This window comes from Telmatherina bonti (genome assembly GCF_933228915.1).
Source record: "Telmatherina bonti genome assembly, chromosome: 5".
NCBI classification, from domain to species: Eukaryota; Metazoa; Chordata; class Actinopteri; order Atheriniformes; family Telmatherinidae; genus Telmatherina; species Telmatherina bonti.
Window position 1 is genome coordinate 24,003,817 of NC_136623.1, and position 25,522 is coordinate 24,029,338.

Sequence of the window (25,522 nt, forward strand, 5' to 3'; positions counted from 1 at the left end):
AACACGACATTTGGTGGTATGTCACCTGCCAAAAGAAAAAAACAAATTTATCAGTAACACACCCACCACACACACAGATACTCATATCTTCTCCAAAAGTGAAATGTTCCAATTCGGCTCCGCTACAGAACCACATCCTGCTGAATGCAGTTAGCAGATCTGCACAGTTGTAAGTACAATTCACCTGATCACTGGGCTGCGGTGATGTAGAACCTCAGAAAGCAGCTCAGATGTTTGCTGGAAGCAGCGACTCAGTTCATCCAGTTTCTGCTCCATAGAGAGGATACGCTGCTCCAGCTCTCGATATGAGTTATTCCAATTGGCACTGAGGTCACACATGATCATCTGCATCTGAACAAGTTAACCAAACAACCCATATGTGAAAGATTAGTTTTTTTTATTAATTACAATTCAGATATATTTTAAGGTAAAAGAACACATATACACACATATATACATAGATATAGATATACAGAGAGAGAGAGTGAGAGAAAGAGACTGTACATAACTCATTAAATTGTGGAACATTTCTTAGTGCAGAATTTCCTGGTGCACGATTACACTGATGCACACTGTAGACTTCCACTAAAAACTTTGCACTTGGGCACTATATTTAGCGATTTTGCAAATATTGTTATGCAATTATTTTAAATTAATTAATCAGAATAATGTACACACACACACATACACATATATATATATATATATATATATATATATATGTATATGTATATATGTGTGTGTGTGTGTATTGTGTGCAGAAACAGTACATCAAAACTTCTGAAGACCACTTTTTACTCTGAAACATTTGCAGCCAAGGGTTATTTACCTTCGGGAGGTCAACCATCTGACTGACATAGTCTCTGAGTTTCCTTTGCTTGAGGCGTAAATGTCTAAATCTGTACAAAGGACAAAACAAAATATAAATTGTGAGATCTGTCAGGAAAGTATTTCAAACAGAAGTACTTTTATTTACATCTTACTCGATACACTGACAAACAGAAATGGAAACAGAATTTTTTGGATCTAAAAGAAATAATCATATAAATTTATTATAACAGGTTAAAGCAGAAATATTGGTTCTGAATTGCCTGCCCACAGATTGAGTGTCCTATTTTGGGATAAATACAACAGTGCTGGCACATAACAGAACCCCTGATTTGGTCAGGAATATGCTAACAAGTATTCCACTCCTCAGCATGGAACGGTCATGCTGAGTTTGTTAAAAAGCTATAAAACATTGCTGGAGGGTTTTTTGACATATAGAGGTGGAAAAGGGATAAATTTAGGACTGCAGATGGATGAGAGTCGAGGTGTCTGTAAAAAAAAACAAAAAAACAAAAAAAAAGCAAATATCATATTCAAGCACCCAGCCTCAGAGAACATAAGAAAGATGGGGTGATGGAGTTTCATTACAGTATACTTTTCATTTCAAGGTGTGGAGAGTCCTCCCGCTCATACTTTCCATGGAGTGTTTATTTGTAATGGTTCAGCCCAGTTTAAAGCAGGAAGCACAACCCCTTCACACAGGCCAGATACACTCACACATATAATCCTGTTGACAGGATAATGGACCACATAACTACACTTCTGCACTTCCTGACTTGTGTAATACACTTGCTCTTAGTAGAAGAGTTTGATAACAGGATGCAAGTTTGACTACAAATATATTTCAATAAATAAGGATAACATTTTATCTTTATTTCATGATCTGTTTTGAGTGGACAAGGGTGGACAATGTCCATAGTCTTTTACCCTTCCTACAGAAGAGCATTCCCAAAAAATCTAATTAGCAATCTTAATTATGCATTACAGTTGTTGACGCTGGAATTAGACATATTGACACAAGTTAATGACCCGTAAAAAAAAACACATCTAAGGCACATAGACCAACGCCCATTGAATGCATCAACTCACACTCTGATGGCTTCCAGAAGGCATCTCTGGTGTCTTCGATGTTCACCTCGGCTGCCCTTCGGCAGGTTTGCACGATGCAGAAGCCAGCATTCTCTAAGAACATTAGCAGCAGCATGACGGATCTGATAAAAGAGACGGACTGTTTCAATAAGCAGGAAATAAGTGATAAGAACAAAAAAAAAAAAAAAAAATATATATATATATATATATATATATATATATATATATATATATATATATATATATATATATATATATGTGTATATATATATTTCAGTCACAGTCTGTTTTTTTTTGTTATATATTTCAGTACAAGATGTAAAAAGCCTACTGAAGCTGCTGATTAAATCTAGATAGTCTTTCCTGTTCTTACATTTTTCTCTATGTTGATTTCAGATAATAAAGAACTTTTAGCTCTTCTTTTTAGAGAGCCTTAAAACACTAGATCAGATGACCCAAACTCAGGTGTCTTTCTACATTTCTTTCTTTGATTCTATTAATGTCTGTTTGTTTTCCTGCACAAATCACTGTGAACTGCCCTGTGATGATGTCACTCTGGCCCTGTTGTGGTGGTTATAAATAGAAATTGTCAGTGGTTACATCCAGATGTCTTCCCTTTTTCCCATCAGTGTAAATTTGGACTGCACCAGAAACTCAGAAGGATGCATGCACACACACATGCCAAGAGAAGCACAAGCAAAGTGTAAAAGACGCATCTAGAGACAGGATGCAGCCACCAGGAGAAAGGAAATGGTTGTATCCTCCTCAGCAGTTCAGCTACTGCCGTAAGACTTTGATTGGTGAAGAGTTGTTGCACATTTTACAGAACATTTCAACCCTCTGTATGTCCTGAACATAGAGTGGATTTACAAAACATCTGGCTTTGACTCTGACATTGTAGGATCCCTAAGAGACTCTATGCACTAGATGTATATATGTATATTATAATGTATGTATACTATATGTACGATATTTATACTATACCTATATATATATTCTTTGTTCTCTCGATTATATATTCTCCAAGAAGTTGAAACGCTCGTAGGAAGCTTACATTCCTATCAGTTTGCAAACACCTGAAATCCCGTCCAAGCTGACAAGTGGAGGAACTCCTCTGGAAACCTTTTTTTTTTTTTTTTCACATGCACACAAGCATAAATACATGAGTATGCTTACAGCTTCCTGTCCATTGCTGCATTGACCCAAACTGACACAAGGTTCTTTCCTGACCGAGATAAGATTATTTCCTCTGTTTGACACCTTGAAAAGACTATAAAGAGGTTTGCAGACCTCATCTCCCTCCTCTTTTCCCACACTATCCTGCCTTTTGTGTCAAAGGAGCGGGATATCCATGAAAACTGAATGAAAACAACCTCAAACTTGCACACAACATGGAACATGGCGACTCATCCATCTTGATATTTCTAACTGCTTCATCGAGTTTCACATTAGAAAAGCATGCAAAGTTGGCAAAAAGGAAATGCATTTTGAAAATCACTGGAAATCCTCCTTTCAACATGTGAGGTAAAAAACATTTAACTATATTATGTTACATTTTTTTTCATAAGTTTTGGAAAACATTTTCTGGGTTTTGATATAAAGCTAAAGAAATTGTCTAATTCTTCAAAGCTGTTTATTTCAACCAATCCATTAGATTTTAAATGGAAATAGCATGAATAAAATGTTGAGGTCTTCTTTGGGAGTGACAAAGATGGACAGGATCAGGAATGACTAGAACAGAGGGACGGCTGATGGCAAAGCGAGGCCAGACTGAGATGGCTGAGAAATTAATACAGTATGTCAGAATGTATGTCAGATCTATAAGGTATGAGGCCTGGAGGAACACCAAAGATTAAATTTAGGGATCTGGTGAACAACGATATGATGTTACTTTGTGTAAGAGAAAAGGATGCAAAAATAGGGTTAGAACAGAGCAAATTTCTTGAATGGAGACGTGTAAAAAGAGCAGCCAACAAAGGAAAAGAAGAAATGGATTTTAATTGAATAAACCCTTTTAAAGAATTTTGGCTAATCCAATGCAAACAACCAACTTTATACAATCCCAATTCCAATTAAGTTTGGACATAAAACATAAATAAAAACACAACACATATATGTGCAAATCCTCTTTAACATATGTTTAATTGAATACCTCTAAAGACAAGGTATTTTTTTAAATATTCACTCATTTTGAATTTGATGCTGGCAACATGTTCCAACAAACCTGCAAAAGAACGCTACAAAAGACCAAGAAAGTTGAGGAATGCTAGGAAAAATAAAACAAAACAAACAAAAAAAACAGGTGAATGTCATCATTCACTTTTTACGCAACGTCCCAAATTAATTGAAATTGGGTTCACGTGACGTGACTACCATGAATTTCTCCAAAAATACTACAGCACGTTTATTTGTGAAATTATTGCAGTCTGACAGTGCAGCACAGATCTTCCCCTGTTCCTTACAGCAAATACATCAGGAAGATGGTCCCAAGGGATAAAGCACTTAGGGAATGACTCTGGCAGTGGAAAATAGAGGAGAACGAGATCGAGAAACCATTATGGGAAAAAACCCTGGCATATACACAGACAGCTAGCTGACGTGGACATGAACAAGTCCTAGCAAGGGCAGCAGAAGGCTAAACAAAAGGGCAGCACAGAGGCGCCAGGCATGGCAGCATAGAAGCCAGCCTTGACAGTGACGCAATAGAGGCCCAGATCTGCCACACCTCGCAGGATCCCAGCATAAGCTGTTCAAAGAGGCCCCTGAAACAATACAGCACCTTAAAGCAAGGTTTAAATACATGGAACCCTATAATCAGGTTGCCAGCAAAGGGCCGAATCTGCTAAAAGTTTCTGTTTAATAAAACATACTAAATGCATGCACTGAGGATTGTGTCTTTCAAAGGTCCAGAATAGCACTTCGCATGCAGTTAGTACTTCTGCCGCAATGAATATGCAATATAGGGTATTTGCATGCTGTTTTTCATGTGCTGAGATGGGAAAACTTAAGTTTATTCATTTTGCACCTGTAAAGTGATCTATCAAACCTGAGAGCAATTTTTCCCAAAGAAACTGCACCTACAGTCAAACACATTGTCGCAAAGCAAAGAGATGCAGATAACACATTTTTCACACATTTTTGTATGAATATTTTTAGGATGAATGAGGAGACAGTCATAAAAAACAAAGTGCTCATCCAGCATTTGGAGCTATTGAAGAAACTCAGGATGGATTTGAAGCCATGAGGGGAAGTCCTACAATACCTGCAATGACACAACTGCTTACAAGTGTTCACTCTTGCAAGCTGGCGAGTTTTTAGAAAGCTGGCTTGTAGGTGGGTGATATTTGAAATCATCATTTATGTTTTTTCTCTTTTATTTTCAAGGTGACAGTGCATAACTCCCTATTCCCTCAACAGTTTTATTTGCAGACATATTATTATAACAGTATTTCTTTTGTTTGCCTTCTAAGGTCTTTATACAGTCTTTTTACTTCATCCACTGTTGACATTGTTTTACCAACAGCATTACCTTTTTATACATTTACTCCCAGAAATCATTTCTTTGTGTGGCAGTCAGATTTCTTTGCTGTAGGTCAATTAAGTATTTGTTGGTTTGATCAACCAACACTTCTGATGGGTCAAACTTCTTTTTGTGCTTTCTCTCCAAACTCGCCATGCTGCAAATCACAAAACTTGCAAAACCCTTATTTAAATAGGGTGTCTCCAACATGTTTGTACCTGCCTCCCATTTACGCAGTAACTCTTAATATACAGCTACAAACCGTGGTCCAACACCATGCGCAAAATTCTAATTTCCTCATGCAAATTACACAACTCACAAAATGGAATCTTAGTAGATCTGGCCCATAGTGTACAGAAACACCTGCTCAGAATGTGGACTTGAGATCCCTTGCTCCTAGTGAGTAACACCTCTTAAGGTGGTGGAAAATATTAAGACTTCCTGACAAATCAACAAAAATGGTAATATCCAGCCAACCAGACATTGTGATCATAAATAAGCAGTTGAGGAACCCACTGTGATTGATGTAACCATCTCAAACCATAGCAATATTAGGAAAAAGCAACATGCGAAACTGGAGAAATACCATGTCCTAAAGAAAGAGCTGGAGAAAGCCTGGATGGCAGCAGTAGTACTTGTGGTCATCTGAGCACCATGGGCCATGTTCCCCACAGTGGAAAAGTAATTGTATCAGATACCTGGAGAAACATCAGACGTCTCCATCCAGAAGAGCACAGTCCTTGGAAGAGCTAAGACACTATGTAGGACCCTTAAGCTCTCAGGCCTTTGGTAGAGGACCCCAACTAAAGAGAGAGAGCCACCCCCTATATCTGGTGGAGTTGGTGGGGTAGATGAGAGTTTGTTTCTTTTATTTATTTATCTTTTTTATGCTCACCCTTTTAGAAATCTGGATGTCCAGCATGAAGAAGTGCACATGTTTCTCTCCTTTGTTCAACGCCAGTTTCTCTGTCATGATGGCCACCAGCATGGCAGTGCAAGCTACACCCTAAAACCAAACAAAAACACAACTGTTACTGGTTTCTGCTTGTCTCCTCCACATAGCCTCAGTGATTCTTCAAATTTTATCCATGATACTAAAACTAAACTGATGCTAACCTTTACAGCCTGACTTTAAATCTGATTTGTCTGAATTCTAAATAGTGTTCTTTGCTCTTTTATTACCCTCAAAGGAAAAAGCTGTATTTTTTTTTTTTTTTTTAAAAAGGGAAATGTTTATCTTCATATCTCAAATGGTTTCTTTTAATAAATCATGTTATATTTATACAAAAAGTCCAATGGTTACACAGGCCTCCATGGCACTATAATAGTGTTGCCTTCCTCTGAGAATAGGTTTATGCTATTGCTGGATAGAGACTGCATACTGATGGTGAGTAATCCAATGGCGAATTAAGCAAACTTCATCCACATAATAACACAAAAACACATGTACAAACCACTCCTCATTTTCATCCTGGATAATGACAGAAATTAACCAGTTTTTACCTTTCTGTTCTCTTTTGGGTTGCAATGGGGAGAGGGAAAAGAAGAGAGTAAGATTAAGCATGAGCATAAGAGAGCTTTAGCCCACAATTTGAAAGATATCTATCATTTACTAGAACAGCCACAAAGTATCTATCACTACATAGTCTGGGAGGTACAGACTCTTTCCTGGGATCCATCCACTCACAGCAATGGGCCGCAAACAGTTTTGTCAACCCCCAAACACAGCTGTCAATTGATTTATGGCTGGAGCGCAGCCGAGGCTTTCTGTAGTATTACAGGTGTGAGCATCACAACAGCGTTTAGCTCCCAGAGCCTCCCTGATGGGAGATGGATTTTTTTTTCCAAATTAACGGCACAGGTTGGCACGCCCCAGCATTGTAGCAGTGCCAAGTGCAATAAAGCACCTAAAAATGGATATGGTGGAAAGTTTTCGCTTTTACGGGGGGTGCTTTTAAAAACAAGGCAAATGGAGCAGTACAGAGGAAAAGACCAGGAAGCCCATTTTTAATTCTGACACAGAGGTGTCTAAACCGGACTTGTGCCCACATCCAGAACCACAGCAGTGACTCTTATTTGCTTGTGGTGGAATTCGAAATTGCGATAAAGTTTATTTCTTATTTAAACACGCACACACTGCTAACTCTTAGGGACTACAGTTTGTCTTACCTTTCTGTAAGCCTTTGCTTTATTATTAATTCCTTTGTGTTATCCTTTTAATTTCCACTTCCATCTTCAACCTTCCTGTCATGCGATTGTTCTGACCATTTGCAATGCAGCACCTTTAACTACAGTTAAAATTTGTATGGACGTATTTCACTTTTATTTGCTCCTCTTTCAGGCTTTGTAACTAGATCATTATAACAGCTCTCTGTGACAATTTGTCCTTCCTTATGGTATTAGAAAACAAATGATGGTGAGTAATATATACCTTCACAAAAACTAAAAAATTGAAAAGTCACTGTGTAAAGCACGTGGGGCGTTCTGTTGAACTAAAGCTTGGCACAAGCTTCATTAGTGCAACAGTACAGAAAAAACTCTTGGAAAACTGGCTTGAAATGAAATGGGAATGTTTTCATAAAGAAAGGAAAGAGGAACTACCAAGGAAGAAAACATAGAACAGAAAGAAACAGAATAAATTAGAACAATATTACTGAAAAGGAATTAAAAGTAAGTGATCAGTAAAAGAGAAAATTAACAGATAGACGATAGGAGAGAACAGGACAGAGTTGATGACACAGTACAGATGGAATAAGAGTGAAGGAAGAAGTAAAATGGATGTATTGAGAGAGAACATAGCATGACAAAATGAACAGTACTCAAACAGAATACCTTGTTTCTGTGCATAAATTGGCTGCTTAAGGTGTTTTCATTCGGAATAGATAGAGAAGTGAAACAAAGATAAAACATTCTTCACACCCTGTTCTTTCTGAAACAAGCATTACTGAATTTTGCATTTAAAATGCTGATGTCCTGGTTTCATAATCTTCCAATAAGAAACCACAATAACCACTTGAAGAATTACAACAAATGTGCACATCTGAATGGAATTTCAATTTAGACATCTGTACATGTGATGTATTACATTTTATATTTTCCCAACAAATAAATAAATCTATTTACCATGACACCAGTGAAGAGACAAACTGCTTTGCCACAGCTGGTGGAGGGTGCCACATCACCATAGCCCACTGTCAGAAAGGTGATGGCTATGAGCCACAGAGCCGTATCCATCTGCCTCGTCAATTCTTGGGTCTGCCTGCAAAGGACAGAGAACAGGACTAAAGATTGTCAATCGATGACTTGTTCTAAAAATTGCCAATATACCACTGCAATCATGGTGCTAAGATATATTAGCAGGTATATTCTTGGTAGCGCCACAAAAAAAAAACTCATTACAGCATTAAATCTGCTAAGAATTTTTCCCCTTACAGTAGAAGTGGAAAAATACAAGAATTGAATTCATTTGTCTACAGTAAGAATAAAATCTTTCAAATGACTGAACGTTTGGCAGATTGATTTATTTAGAAAAAATTATGACACTTTTTTTTATGCATGTTCCGTTTAGGCCACAAAGGTGCCCAAAGGGTGATAGACTTAAGGAGCACTGCTCATTTCAGACTTATGTTTTCATCAGAATGGGTATATGTCAAAAAGGATTTCTATAGTCAGCAGATTGAACAGCCAGGAGCTGTACATGAAGTAAACAAACAGTCAACTGTTTGGTAATCTAGTCAGTTAAAGACCTACAACATTAATATGCAAAATAATATTAGACGAAATATTAGTCAAATGAACATGCTTTTAATCATGCTCCAAAATCCATTAAACTTTTTTGCTCATTAGTTTGCAGTAATTGCCATGACACAACAAGAAAGGTTAAAGCTATATGTCACCGTTGTAGGCATACACTATGATAATATTTGCAAGGAACCTTTGAAGTTTTAAATCTCATGTTACAGATATCCAGGAGCCTTTATATGGATGTTGTTAAAATCCTAAAATCACAACTAAAGAGGAATTTCTAATTAAGTGCAAATATGTTTACAAATTTTCCTGTAACTCAAAAGAATTCCAACTTATATTTTTCTGTCTGTTACACATGAAGTTGTGTGTTGAGTAAAGGTGTGGCCAAGCCATCAAACTTTGTTATCAGTGCTGCAAGCCCATAAATAGACAACAGTGTAAACTTGTAAAACACCATAGTGAATAAGTCCAATGTACACTTCTTAGTAACCCCACAATGGGGCCAAAGAAGTGCATGTAAGTGTGTAATATGCAGTAATCAAGTAATGTGGAAAATGACTGGTGTAAGAGTCCAGTGTTGACAGGTTAGATGGCCTTATCAGATATCATCCACATGCTCCTTTGTTATTCCTGACAAGTGAAAACACACAAGACGGAGAGAAACTAAACCTTCCTTTGAGTTTTATATGAACAAATGACCTCACAGTGTTGAAACAGTGCAACACACTGCAGAGGATCTGTAAGACATTTTGTAGACTCAAACTGAGGGGATATATGTTGGACCAACAACACAGAAGATGGGGATGGAATCAGTTATGCACCCATCCATCCATGTTTTATATTGTTTGTTCCAGGAGTTAGAATTCAGGGTTGCGGGGAAGTTGGAACCTATCCAAGCATTAGCAAGTGAGTGCCAGGGTACACACTGGATCGGCCACCAGCCCATTACAAGGCCAGCAAAAAGAGACAAACAACCACTCACACTCACTCCAAGGTAAAATTTAAAGTGATCAGTTAATCTAACATGCATGTGTTTGGACTGTCTAAGCAAGCTGGAGTACCCGGAGAGACCCCAGGGAAAACATCCAAACTGCAAAATGTATTTAATGAAGTCATTCATCAGACTGATAGCTTTGTGCAAAATTAGCTTGCAACACCTAAACAGTAAAAATGTTTGGATATTTCTTTAAGAAAAAAAAAATTAAAACTTAAAGAAAAATAAGCAGTACAGCAGCCAAGTGAAGCTAAAAAATCATATGACTTCTTTCAGCTAAAGATTTTATTCCTCCACCTAATTAATACTGCCTTCAGGCACTTATAAGGGATTGAGGAGATCAGGGTTGCCTACAAAAGGAAAGACTGCTGGCAATCTAAAACCAAGTAAAACGATCCTCCTAAATTAGGATTTAAGCTGTTTGCAAGGGCTTCTGAGGATAGATTTATCTATGATATCAAGATGTGTAAGAGGAAGATTACACCAGACACCCATAGTGTTCCCCTGAAACCAGAACAAGCAGTAATGGGTGTCATGGTGTGGAGTTTATCTGTAGTATTTAGTTCTGGTTTCCTATTTTATTTTGTAGTTTTTCGCCCTTGTGTAATTGGTTTAGCTTCCCTTTCCTGTTCATTATTTCACCTGGTTTCATTTATTGCTGTCATTCCACCTGTGTCTTGTTGTGTTTTCTGTGTTTATATACTACTTGGTTTCAGTTTTCATTTGCCAGTACATCGTTGTATTCTCCCCTATTGTCACCCTATTCAATTAAAACAAGATTCACTGCATTCCACCTGCCTTGTGGCTCTTCATCTTGTATTTGGGTCTACATCTCCGCTACTCCCTGACAGTGGGTGTCATCAGCCAGACAGTTTCTGTCCTGGGCAGCATAATGTTTTCCTCTACCACAACAGCCATCTTTGCAAATAACTTTGCCTGGAGTTGGTGGAGTATGCTAATCCACTGCTGCTGCGGTAACATCAAGAAGAAGTCACGTGTTGGTCCACTTCTACCACACCCTTTAAAATCAGAAGCTCCAGTTTTGTCTGATCTGTCCAAAAGATATTCTCCAAGATGTTTTGTGGCTTCTAAATAAGCATTGTGACAAATTACAGTATTGCTTTTTTATGTTGTGCTTTCATTAGTGATGTCCTTTTTGGTAGTTTCTCATCAGGTCTACCTTGACTTAAACGGCGATCGGTGGTGCAATCTGACATCAGTAACTTGACTTTAAATCTTTCATGTCTCTGGAAGTTGTTCTGGGCTCTTTGGTTATCATTTGTATTTTTCTGTCATTAATCTGCCATCAGATTTCATCTTACAACTACATTCAGGGATGTTGGCTACAGTCCTGAGGAGCTTACACTTCTGAATAATATGTGCAACTGTAGCCACAGGAATATCAAGCTGCTTGGAGATTTTTGTGTATCGTTTATCTTTAATATGCTTGTCTGTGACATTCTTTCTAATCCTCTAAGACAGCTCTCTCCTTTGCTCTCTGTGGTCCGTGGTCAGCGCAGTACACACCATGTCAACGAACAGCACCATGCCTTATTGTTACTCTTTAAAAAGACAGACTGAAGATAAGTTTGAATAACCTGTGACGCTAATTACTCAGTTTTACATGCCCCTATGGTCAAGTTATTTTGAGTCTGTGTCATCATTTTGTCCAAGCCTGTTTTTTTATTGTTATATTTCATCCATCCATCCATTTTCTGCCACTTATTTGGGATTGGGATGTGGGGACATCAGCCTGAGCAGTGAAGCCCAGACTTCCCCCTTTCCAGCCACATTTTCCAGTTCTTCGGGGGTGATCCCAAGGCTTTCCCAAGCCAGCCAAGAGATATAATCCCTCCAACATGTCCAGCAGGGTTGCCTCCCTCATTATTATTATTTTCTATCATTCTATTGAACAACAATTCAAAAGAAATGTCTGATTTTATTGGTTCATTTTCAGTAAATTTTTATTATCACGCTGGTCCAAAGTATTTGTAACTTTTGATGGACTCTACCAGGAATGTCCCCTACTACCATTGGCAGATTAACTCTTACACTTAAGATTTGTATCTAGTGATACACAAAATATTTTAATTTGTTCATTTGTTTTGATAAGACAGATGCCTTTGCACCCCTTACCTTTCACACAAAGTAAGCATCCAAGATGCAGTGAGCCAGAAGAGGAGGATGAAGACCAGCAGTGTTCGAGCTGGGTGTTTGTTCATCAGTACCTTGAGGACAAAGCGAAAGGTGAAGTTGATATTGTTGAGTGATCCTATGCTCCTGTAAGAGGCACTCAGCAGCACTTTGCTGTGCAGCAGGATGGCTCTGTGCACCAAGTACAGACGGAGGAACATCAGCATTGACAGTAGAAGTTCCATGTCCAGCAGGGCCTTGTCATGGTGATTGGAAACACAGAGTGGTGCAGCATAGGAGGAGTTGTCATGCTGGCCCACCTCCCAGTATGATCCTACAGGATGGATAGCACAGACCAACAGCTCCAATGTGATCACAAGAACCCTGTGACTAGTCATTGCAATACGCCAGTCCACCTGGTTGTGGTCAATGATGAACACCTAAAAGAAGAAACACAACAGAAGATTATAGTGAGAAAAAATATTCTTAAAGTGTTTTTAACAATGAAAACATGGAAATAAAGAGGACCAAAATCACAAAATACCTCTCAATTTAGTTTCACTTAACATATTTGATCATTTTGTCTTGATTTTCATTCATGTATGCTTTTAATTTCTTTTATACTTTCACATCAATTATGCTTCTTGGTATTTGTTTCTTCTTGTGTTTCTTTGCATTTGCTGTACTTGTCTTTTGCTTCCTGTCTTACTTTGCTATCAGTGACTTCTGTCTGTTCATCCCCACAGTTGTTCTCTTGCTGCATCATCCTTTTTGTGCCGCCACCAATGGAAGACCAAAGCCAAGAGATGTGACTGTTTTAGTTTTTCCGATTGTTACTTAAAAACTCCTCAGCAGAATCACATGGAATTCTAAAAAAATTTTAAGCATGTCCGAAGAAGAGCTCATTGAATTTTGGTGCTTGGAATCCCCAAAATATCAGCCTTAGTAGAGGATGGGCTATCGTGCTCTTGATCAAACCATTTCTTACCAGCTTTATTATGAGATTTGTTGGAATTACCTTTTTGTTTGCTTCCTACCTGTTTTCTTTCCTTCTAATCTTACATTTTCTATATTAATCTACATCCTGAACTCCAAAAAAGTTGGGCCACTGTGTAAAATATAACTAAAAACAGAATGAAATCTAGTTTTGAACTTCAGCCTTGTTCTACGCGCACCACGAGATTCATCCTAATTCTCTCAATACTCTGATGCTTTTGTACACTGTGGCTGGTTGGCAGTTCAATGTCTTTGCAATTTTATGTTGAGGAAAACCATTTCTGAGATTGCTTTACAATCAGTTTGTTGCAAAATAGCAAACTTCTCATCTTCACATCTGAGCGGTTCAATGCAAAACATTTTTGATAATGCTTCATGTTACTGACCTTCTGCAAGTTAACATAATTAGTTGTCAAATGCTCCTCCATCTGTTTAGTTGAATGCACTTCCATCGTTTTCCAACTTTTTTTGAGATGCATTGCTGTCATCAAGGTAAAAATTTGTTCATATTTTGCATGAAATGAAGAAACATCTCAGTTTTAACATCTGATCAGTTGTTTGTTTTGTTGTGAATTAAATGTGGGTTTCTCTTTCTGTGACCAAGCCGTTGCATTCTGTTCTCTTTAACATTTTATACAGCATCCCAACTTTTTAAGAACTATGGTTGTGTAAATAAGTCATTTTTTATGTCAAGGTCATTGAGCCCTTATTCTGATCAAGAACTAAAAGAAATAAACTCGTTGTTATGGGGTTAAATACTTCTTTTTATTCAAGCTTTGTCATCATTTTATTGCTTGACCTTAAATATTCTTGAATAACTTATTCTGCTGACTCAAAACCTTTTTACTTAAACTACACCAGACATCGTTCTGTGATAACTCTTGCTGTGTCTCCACCCTATGCCTGCCCTTCCTTATCTCTTTCACACTTGGAGAGGACCTCTCGTAAAACAGATACACAAGATAAACTCTGTAAGTGCATCCACCAGCCTGATTAAACTTTGTTAGAAGAAACCGAGGCCTGAAAAGTAGGTCATTCTTTATTACTGCTGTGCAGACATACAGTACTTTTGATACTTGTTGTCGGCACTGTACTTAACTGAACGTACATACTGTGAGTGCTGAAAGCAAATGAAAGAATTTAATTTCTGCCAAATCTCTTCATACACTGTGGCAGCAAGCCATGTGTGCTGAAAGAACATCACAGCTGCAAGATTATGCAGCCTGTGAGGGCTGAGGTTTTCATCCAGGTTTATTTTTATTATTCATTTTATTTCCCCATTTTTTTTTTTAGTGTTTCTTTTTTTATTTAACAGAAAATGCAATGCAGATAATAAGTGCCAAGGCTATCATCAATTGGCTCAAATCTCCTTCCAAAAAAACTGTTGTCAGGTATCTAAGTAAATTATTTTAACCAAGCTAATTTGGAACAAACTGGGTTGGCAAAGAGAGATGTATAAAATACAGCAAATCCAGCTGAGAGGAAAAAGGCAAACTTACCCTGATGTCCTTATAATGGAAAGCTATAATGAGGATCAGGAGACACCCAGTGGACAGGCTTATGGAACAGTTGATGATTAAGGAGACTTTTGAGCCCTGGAAAAACAGATACAAAGGAGATAAACCATTAAAGGAAGGTTTACAGTAATAGCTTTAATTCTATTTCCTTCCATTTTTTTTTCTTTACTAATAATGGTTTATGAAAGCTCTTAGACAACTGTGTCTCCGATATGTGTGCAAATATTGGCAGGTTATACAAATGAAGTAAAGTAGCTTTTACTGTGTTTTTAGAGGTGAGGTTGCCAATAAAGAAGGTTGCTATAATAAAAGTTCTGAGCAGACAGAGAGTTCAAACATATAGTCACTGTTGGCCATTATGACGGTCTGACTGTTAACAGAAATTGTAACAAGTGCAATAAAATGTGCTTGTCTCTGCAGTGCTATCTTGCATTTTATATCTAAGTATATCCTGTTCTCAGATATCATCATGTTAGCTGACCAAAACTGCTCCATTCGCAATTTTTTTTGTTTTGTTTTTTAAAAAGAAAATGCCATACAGTAGAAATATAGACAGTTTTTCTAGATTAAGTTGTTTGCCCCCAAAAATGTCTAGACAAACAAAATAAATAAATAACTGTTAGACTGAGGGAAGATTATCATCATAAGAATAATAATGAACTAAACTGGACATTATTGGGTGAAAAATAACCCAGCTGATACTCTATCCAGGCAACCATGTCATTGTGAAATAAAACAAACTTTTTAACCTTCAATCTGAGTTGGTATTAATCCTGGTCAAATCTACATTATAGTGTTAGGAAATAAGATCATTTCTTAATAAGGCAATGAAAAGAAAATTCCCTAAAGTAATGACGTACAGTTGTTTTTATCATAAATTAATTGTTTCTAATATAGATATTAACTATTTTCTGTTTTAGAAAAATAAAGATTCTGTGAGTTTTAGTTCGATATGGCTGTCAATGCAATAATCTTAGTCTGCTTAGCAGAAAAAAAAAAACTATTTTCACCCAGCATTTTGTGACATGTTAGAGACAAAGTTGTAAAAATTTCTCTAAAATAATAGCTCAAAGATGTACAGTCATGGACTCAGTGCACTTATGTCCAAAGTCAACAATGTTTGTTTGTTTGTGTGTGTGTGTGTGTGTGTGTGTGTGTGTGGGGGGGGGGGGGGGGGGGGGGGGGGGGGGGGGGGGGGGGGGGGGGCAAAGAATTCCTTTCTATGAAACATTATCTTTCCTTTTGTGACATGGAAGCATAAATGCAGGCTGCCCTGTGATTTGTAAACTTTGCTAAAAATTTACAGTAATTGGGTCTAATGAAAAGGAATTCATGATTCTATAATGAACTCCAAAAAAGTACATAAAAAGCCGCTCGACTGCTAAAATGAGTGTGCTTGTAATTAAATACTTTCCATCCTAGAGAACTGACAGCTGGAGGCACAGATGCTCACAGTGAGGTGGTTTACAAACTGAATGAAGAAGTACTCAGGGCTCTGCCACACCACCTTATGTCAGCAGGTTAAAGAGCACCTTTACCCATGATTCATGCATCCCAGAGCAGGAGATGCAACGTCAGTGGAAGATTTTAACAGGAAGTGGTTTACACTTAAAATGATAATTGCAAACTTTCAAACTTGAGGAAACTTGAGCATGTAGGTGGTATGGTGTGACGTCCATTGGCAAGGTAGGCTGTTTTCCACAGTTTCTGCCGTAGCATCCACATCATGTCTGTGTTTCATCCAGGACTAATTAGAAGACTCCACAAAAGCTCAACATTTCACCATAACAGACATCAACAAGTTTCTTGCTGAGTTTCTAAAATTGTTTTTGTGAAACTTTCCCTTTGGAAGTCATCATTTTGAGCCTCCTAATTTGGGTTAACCGTAACACGGATTATTTCTTATAGTCTTGGACAGACAACGAGCCTCTGTCACCAGGACAGGCCACCCAGTGCACAGCAAATGAACTGAAAATAAAACATAAAAGCCAGAATGTGATCTGGTTTTTGTGTTGTATAATGAATAAGTGCTTTCCAAAGCAATAATACTAAAAACCAGACTTTAGTTTTCTAATAGTTTTTTTTTCTTTTGTGATGCAGTGTGGTTTCATACAGCATTCTTTATAGTTAACGTTCAAGCAGGCATCGCTCGGGGTAAAACATCATCAGGTTTCCAATGAAATAATCACACTGCAAAATGAACACCAGTCAAACACCAAAACAGGCTCTTATATTTGTTTGGCATTCATCAGCACAAACTGGCACGATAGCTGTTTTGAATTATTCCTACTTTCTGCTTTCTAATGTGTGAGGCAGAACTGACTGTCACTTAGTAGTCATATAGCTGGTGTTATTTTGTTTCATGAACTAAATCTGCTTCCTTTTGTATTATCAATGTAGCACAGTGGTTTTAAATGTGCTTATATGCAAATCTGACAGATGCTGTGTTAGCTATGGCTTCAACATGTGAGTTTGCTGCAACCACAATGCATCATATTGGCTTTAAGAAGTCTAACGTTAACCCAAAAAGGTCAACCCCAGCACTGGCATTTTCATTGTTTTCACTCACAAAGAGAGTCAAGGATGTTGTATGGAGCAATGAATACGCTATCTGTGTTTCATTTTATTTCAAAACAATTTTTGATTTTGCACTTGATTTTTTAAATTTAGAAGATATTGAATAGAACTGTTTGAAGCTCTATCTCTTATTTTATTTGTGATAATCAGACAACTGCAGCTGCATGATTCTTAATCGGTCACGATGCAATCTGTGAGTAATTGCCAAAGCAATTTTCACTCAAGAAAAGGTAAAGAATCATGATGGTCACACAGGAAAAGTATAATCTATTATGCATATGGATTTTCCTAATGCTGCTTTAAACCAGTGAAACAAGTAACCTGCATACCTGTTGACAGATTAAAAGTTTAAAAAGAAGAAGAAGGTGATGTACAGACTCAGAGCAGTTGCTTCAATGTGTTTATATTAGAACTGTTTTAGGCTGCCTGTCTGTACATCATATTAAAACATACTATCTAATTTGTCATTATATAAGTGACAAATGCAGTTAAAAAAGCAGCTACGACAAACATGCAGTGAATTGAAATGAAAGTACTATATGTCTTAACTATTAATATATGCACACCAGAGGCTGCAGAGAACGTTTGTATCAGGTATTTAATGTAAGGATGTTTGAAAAATTATGTTTCCATCAGGACATGTTATGTTCAATCTATCAAACCCAAATTTCCAAATTCGGATTAAACTGTTAAATTTTTATATTATGTCATTTACTACTGTTTTTTTGGCCAAGGTCATAGTGACCTTCTGTTGGAGCGGTTTTGATAATGCATTAAATAAAAACCCAGATCACACTTACCAGATACAGCAGGCAACTTGTTTATGTTGCATCTTTTTTTTTCCTCCTTTTGGGACAATAAACCCATTTTTGAAAAGTCTATGGTGAATTCAGCTAAACTCATCAACGTGATTGTCTTTACTCCCCTAATTTTGGACATGAAACTCTGTAAATTAATCTCAATTTGTGGAAGTTGCTATTAATCAAAAAGATACATAAAAGATGACAAGATCCAATGCGCAGAAGCGCACACTCCTGGCATGAGCTTCTGGCACAAACACTGCCATGTAGAGACTTTCTAGACTGGCCATGCAAACACCATAATTATACACTAAATGATGTGGAAAGATAGCCTAGAGTACTGTTAACAATCTTGCTACGAGGGAAGAGGTGAAATGTGGAAAACGTTCCATAAATAGCCCTGTTTTCATGCATAACCATGTAAAGGTATTCTTTAATATACCTTTGCAGGATGTTGATAATTTTGATGGAGCAGCTCCAAAATATGCTAAAGCATACTTAAAAAGTGCTCTTTAAATGGATATTACTCTGTTATTTATTGCTCACTTTAATGACAAGCGGTTCTTATGACAAAAAGTCATGTCAGACGCAGTTTTCGTCAGTGTGAAGATTAATTTTCACAACAGTTATATAAGCTATGGTTAAATCAGCAGTGCGGCTTGTTCAAAATAATATGCTTTAACTGCACCACAGAGCACTTTTCCAGTGCATCAGCATTTCCATGCTACCAAAGCCGATGCCTGTTGTTATGATCGGACAACACCTGTTCTCTGTCCATATGTGTAAACTGGAAAAGGAAAGTCATATTTGTGCCAGTGCAGTTAATTTAACAATGACTCCAGGTCCAACTCTCTAAACGCATCAGGCATTTTTCAGAACTACTGGCAACATTTCCATAGGTTTGTCTGTAGAAGTGTAGCTGATGTGTGCTGGAAATGCTTTGACACTGTAATCAATCACTGACTTAAGAGCATGGAGGTGGTCTGATGTTTTGCAGCACGCATGAGAACTTTTTTCCACATGTGGAGCTGGCATGTGCTGTAGGAAGTCAGGAGGAGTTAATAATTTGTTATTGTGCGGCCTGGCATTGTTATCTACTTAGATCTGCATGTTAATGTCATGAGGCTGTGCTACTAAACAGTGTATCTGGAAATGGACTCACTAATCAGTAGGTCAGAAGGGTTCAGAGCCCAGGTGCAGATTGAAGCACAGGGATTTGAGTTGTTTGCTAATTAGGAAAGTTGTTCTGCCAGCATATATACATATATATATATATATATATATATATATATATATATATATATATATATATATATATATATATATATATATATACATATATATAACTTTTTTGTAACTAAGGTCAATTTAGTTAGTGAAATATATCAGAAATAACAGACTGCATGAGTTAAAACACACTGAGGAAGTGAGAAGCTGTTCTGTGGACATATGCCGTGGAAGCTGAGGAAGAGGTGATGCTTACAGCAAAGGAAATGTAAATAGCTTGAGTTCCAGCTGAAAGCAGGTTTTATTTAAAGATTCGAACATTTGATGATGAGCTATGGGAAAAAAATGGAAAAATACTCAAATTACTTTTTTTTTTTAAAATAATAAATAAAATAAACTTTTAATTTTGTTAAATATCTCTTTAGTGGAGGCTAAAAATATAATAAAAATAATTTAAACCTAATTTGGTAAAAGTTTACCAGACACTGGATAATGAGAACAGAGGAGCAGAGATGAGAGCATTTGCGACATGGAAGAAAACATTCCCGTTGTTATCTCTGCTGTTCTGACATGTAACATGGCCAGCTTTTCACTTGCCAAGACGTCACTGCGGTTAGTTTGTTATACCTACCAGTTCATCAACATAGGGACATATTTCGGCGTGGATTATCATGAGCAGTATCCCGAGCAGAGCTGTGCCCAAAGCCCACGCACAAATGCGCTTTCTGTCCTCTATTAAAAACTTTCTGTCCCGAAGTCTGTAGAGGTCGTCTCCCTCCATATGAGTGACCCTCTTCCCGGGGAGTGACAGCGGCACTGAAACTGCTGCCGAGTTCCCGCAGTTTGGCCTCACCAAACTATCACAATTTACGCAGTCTACTTTGGAGTCACCGGGCGGACTGCGGTTTGTCATCTCCATCTCCAGAGCGCACACGAGGCGTCCACCCTCCACTCTCTCCAGGTCGCAGCTCTCTGCGACTCCGTCCTCTGTCTCTCCAGTCCCCAATGTGATGTCCCCCCAAGCTGGGGAAGGCATTGTCCGACAGAATGATTGCGCATAAGCTCTCCTCGCGTTTGCTGCTCATCGAAATAGCGGAGTTCCACAAAACTTGGCCGGTTCACTCTGACGCTCCCAACCTGGGCGGCGTGGTTACGCGCACTGATGCTGCCTGCACTCTGCTTCTGGGCTCTGTGCTCGTATTTGTCCTCTTCTATAAGTGTGCGTCAGTCCGCCCGAAATAGTGCTGCGCGTGTGTAGATATGCTTGGTGCGCTCTCAAGGAATTACACGCCTCTTTGCACCGCGAACTTGCAGGTTCGCTGAACGATTCTGTGTTTCGATAAGTCTGATCAGAAAACACGAAGTTTGTTAGATGAGGGATCTGACTGAATTTGACCATGGAACTAATACGATTCGCTTATCACCTTTCTGATCAATAATTTGCCATACCTAAACAAATAAGTAAATAAATAAAAATAAAAACTCGGGCGCCATCGAACGAGAATTATTCATTGTTTTGGATTTAATCTGTCCTACAGCAACCACAGTGACAGGTATACTTTCAATGTCTGTTTGTTGTACCCAAAACAGAGTTTTCAAGGTCGTCAATGACTTACGAGTTTGAACACTCGCTTTACTGTGTATTATGATGTGATTTTTAATAGAGTCCTCAGCATGAGTACAAGGATCAGTGACATGGCCTTGGTTAAATGACGCACACAGGAGTACTTCCTTTGCAGCATCCTGCTTATGCTTAAGATGACATCTCTCAGCTCGATGGCAGGATGGCTTAAAGTAGACTTGATAGATGATAAAGCCTTTTCCAACAAAATAGCCCAAGTTAAAATATCAGACCAACAAAGTATGGATACAGATTATAATTTCAGGTAAAAATTGTTTTAATCTGCAGTGTTTAAAAAAAGTAAATGTCAGCTGCAAAGAATAAAAATAAAACAATGAACACTAAAGTGGCAAGAACGGTAAATAAATATTCATCCAAATAATTACATGGCTAAATAAGAAAAGCAAGCGTTTGTGCTCAGTTTATAAAGCTGTAGCAGATTCTCATAAAGACCATTATTTACAATAAATAGCTTAAAAACAGGCTTGGTCAAGCATCCTTTTAAAAACGTATTAATCAAAATTAGATTTGCAATGTACAACAGTCACATTTCATTTTTTAAGAAGAAAAAAAATCAAGAAAATACTATTTCACATGTTAAATGTAACTTGAGCACCACACACTGGTGGCAAAATAAATTGCAAGAAAAAATAGTATATACTGTTTACAAATTGTTAAGTAAAAATATTCTTCTTAATATACAAATATTCTAAATCCAGCTACAATTTGTTAAAACCCTGAATCATATTTTACAAAAAGATCAAGTGATTTGTACATTATGAAGCATTCGAAGCAAAGACTATCCAATGCAAAGAGAACAGAAATTATTATTTGGCATTGATAATATTGCTGAGGTTTCCTGAGTTAGTTTACACTGCTGACTAGTTGAAGTCATTCTTAATTAGTACAGTACATAAGAAACTTTGCAGTGCAGACACAGCAGGTTCAAGAGTTTTGCCTCAATTTCATGGGCATTGCTACACTGAGCAGCAGCCATCAACTGGAAGGAATTATCAAAAGACTGCGAATGGAATATGTTTGAACCTTGGGAGTGAAAAAAAAAGTTCTCTTTTTGGCCCAAGTTTAGCGATGAGAGCTTTCATCACATGGCTCAGTTGAAGTAGCACACAAGTAGCATACTCTGTGTGCCCCTCACCCTGTTGTTTCTGGACGGTCTAACCCTTCACAGCTCCCCATGGCTGCAGTGTGGCCTGAGGCAAGATGAATTGGGGTGATGGTTGAGGCAAGATGTAATAGCCAAAAAGCTGCTGTGGTGGAGGTGGCGGTGCTGGAGGCGCACACACTGTGGTCAGGAACACGGGAGTACCCTTCTTGTACTGAGGCCACACTGGTGTCGGGTGGTAGAAGTACTGGAGAGAAGCAGGGACCTAGAGACAAAGATTGTAGCCAGTATAAGAGCTGGATGGATTTTATGCCTTTAAATGAAAAGATGTAAATTTACCAGCAAAAAACCTCATAATACATTTAATCTCGGGAAATGTTATCAGATATCTTGCCCGGCTTTGTGACGTTTTGCTTGTTCGTTAATACATCATTAAAGTGAGTAATAAGAACATAAATGCTCCAGTGAGTATTTATGACAGCTGGAGGTGTGTGTGTGTGTGACTGACAAACAATACAGCCCATGTTCATGGAAGTTTAAGAACATGTTGCCCCAGCTGCTGTGTAGCTGCTCAGTGTGGTTATTAGACAACAATATAACTCTGTGGCACAGACCAACAGGCATGTCTCGGCCAGATTAAATCAACGAGAATCCTGTGACAACAACAAAAAAATCCTTTAAAATAGAGCTTAAAAATACGAGACTGAAATTAAAAATTACCTTCTTTCCAACATATTTGACTTTATTTATTCCGTCCCTGTGCCCTTTCCGAATCCTGGGCACCATGGTTATGACCATCTCCTTCTTCACAACCTCCCCATCTTTTTCCCGCTCTCCCTCCAGCTCGCCATCTTTAGCCTCCTCCTCTGTGTCGCTCGATGCAGTGGAACCACAATCCGAAGAGGTAGCCGAGTGGTAATCTGACGTGTCCAGGTTCACAGAGGAGTCATCCTGCTCTCCCTTAACAACCTCATCCTCTTCCTCTTTTTCACTGAAGCAGGCTATTGTGAAGGGCCTGCTGTTCTCCCCAGATCTGTGACGAGGGAAGTAGATTATTTCAAGGCTGCAAACGTCATGTTTAATCTATATATCACTATATTCCTATGTTTTTTTCTCCCAACACATTGCATACAGATTGCATCACTCTTAATTGCTTGACTACGCTGAGAAAGCTTCCATATTGTTGCGACTTGTCTATGTGTCATCCTTTGTCTCGGCAGGCCAGCCAATGACTCACCTCGCACACACCTCCATTGGGTCAATCCACAGAGTGATTTCATGTGGAAGCCCCAGCTTGCTGGGTGACAGCTCACTTTCCTCACAGGCCTTAACAACCACTTCATCACATGGTACTCCGTTATTTATCCGAATGCACCTGTGAACATTGAGATCCAGTCATTAGGATTATGACTTCATCATCTCTGTGTGAAAAACAACATTAAGTGACAACAGTTTACCCTATATTGATGGTTACCTGTATGCCTGGCCTTTGCTGGGACAGTCAGGGTACCAGTGGTCATCGTATTTGTCACATAAAAGTTTCTGCAGCTTCTCAGAAAACAGCTCCGCTTTGGCTTCGTCGAGCTTGCCACGTGCCACAGCCAAGCGTTTCAGGAAGTTGACTCCAGCCTTCACCTCTCTTTTCATGGTTCTGTACAAAATTAAAGAAAAGGCAAATTTTTTACATTCCCATCTCATAGATCTCATGTTTAAGTGGTTTTTGTTGTTTTTTCTTTTTTTGTAACATACTGGGACTTCCGTTCCAAGAGATGAAGCCTAACAGGAACTTTGGTGGCAGTGACAAAAACACTTCCCTGTGTAGCTGCCCCAAAGCCCTCTATTGTTATAACCTTAGAACTCCTTGCTAAAAAATAAAAGTGTCAGGCATTTTGCAGATGTTCGCGTGGCTGTGCGTGGGGAAAATGGCTATACACAGGCAAACAAGATGCAAACTAGTGCTGGTGTGCGAATGCAAATCCAGTGAGCGCTCTGTGTTGTTTATCATCTGATAGCATGTCTGTTTAGGTGCCAGTGTCAAGCTGACCGAAGAGAAAGTGTTCAGCGAAGGTCAAGGCAATTCATTCTCTACAGCTGAACCAGCCAATGATGAGTGTGACAACATCCTGCTGTAGTTGTCCCTGAGAAGAAAGTTGGGCCTTGAACATTGAGGTGCAGATGGTTGTTTGCTAGTGTGGCTTTCAACACACCAACACTGCTGAAGTCAGTAAGGTGCTTAGAGAAAAAATTATTATTTGCCCTTGTAGATGAAGTCACAGCTTTACCTTAAAAGTGGTGAGGAGTGACACAACAAGTGAGTGGTGCCGCAACTTTAAACGCCTGACAAATGTTTTGGAAATAAATTATAACATACACATGACTAGCCTTATGTTTAGACTGTTAAACAGTAGGTGTCATACAAATCAACGATGAGTCTGCGAGGCATGTTTTCTTCTGTGTTGTTCTTCATTTACTCTGTTTTGCATTTCTCATGTCACCTGAAGGCTTAACATCTTGCAATGAGCAGACCTGGAGAATGTTGCCTGAACTGAAAAAAAGGGCACCGATAAAGGTTTTTCTGGTGGGTTTTCTAGTTTGTGATTTATGAAGCAACAACACATGTTGTCTAATGTTAAAAGAAGCCTTTCACATGAACTGTGGCCGTGTTTAGAGATGTTTATTATTTAAAACATGTCAGGATTTTTGGCACAGTGTCTACAGATCATCCAGCGCCAAGTGAGCCTTCAACATGCCTTTTACACCTTCTAAATATCCTGATTTTTGGACTCTGAACCAAAGATATGCGACTCACTCTCCTTCTCGCAATTATGTGTATATCTGATATAAGAATAACTTGTGATTATGAGATATTACATCTCTTTAAAATTACTTAAAATGTTTTCTTGGACCATTCTTTGTTGCAGGAAGATGCACTTCAATATCTGACATGCGTAAATTGTGAAATTTGATTCAATTTGAAGATAATCAATAACATTTTTATATGTTTGGATAAAGAAATGCATACATGAATCCCTAATGCTGTTAAAATGTTGAATAATAATAATAGCACACAATATTCCCATTTTATCACTGCAGATTCAGAACATTGCAGCAGATTTATGTTGCACAACTAAATAAGATGTGGAAGTTGAAGTAATTGACAGAATTTCACTTTGCCTTTTTGTTTTCCATAATTACTTCATCTGTTTCACTTCAGGAGTTCAACTTATTGATCTAATCAACAGATCACTGATACCTTCTTCAAAAACATACAAATAAAGAAAATCTCAGCCTGTTTGTTTACTGTCCAGTGACCTGCATATTATGATTATGTTGGGTCAGTCTAGGGTGTA

The 25,522-nt window shown here is 38.1% G+C and overlaps 2 protein-coding genes across 2 annotated transcripts; both read right to left on the reverse strand.

Moving 5' to 3' along the window:
* Nucleotides 1-180: 180 nt before the first annotated feature.
* Nucleotides 181-20,365, reverse strand: kcnn4 (potassium intermediate/small conductance calcium-activated channel, subfamily N, member 4; the record flags this gene model as incomplete). Its single annotated transcript, XM_079240160.1, has 8 exons — nt 20,060-20,365; nt 14,807-14,902; nt 12,315-12,751; nt 8,561-8,696; nt 6,333-6,443; nt 1,918-2,039; nt 830-899; nt 181-351 (listed from the first exon to the last, which is right to left on the reverse strand). Exons 1-8 carry the CDS (start codon nt 20,345-20,347, stop codon nt 181-183), a joined length of 1,431 nt encoding a protein of 476 aa, XP_079096286.1. The 5' UTR covers nt 20,348-20,365.
* A 1,659-nt stretch (nt 20,366-22,024) lies between these two features.
* On the reverse strand, nt 22,025-23,819 carry LOC306756110 (protein BTG4; the record flags this gene model as incomplete). The annotated part of the gene is made up of 4 exons (XM_079240772.1): nt 22,025-22,437; nt 22,893-23,205; nt 23,410-23,547; nt 23,647-23,819. 4 exons carry the CDS (start codon nt 23,817-23,819, stop codon nt 22,225-22,227), a joined length of 837 nt encoding a protein of 278 aa, XP_079096898.1. The 3' UTR covers nt 22,025-22,224.
* Nucleotides 23,820-25,522: the final 1,703 nt, after the last annotated feature.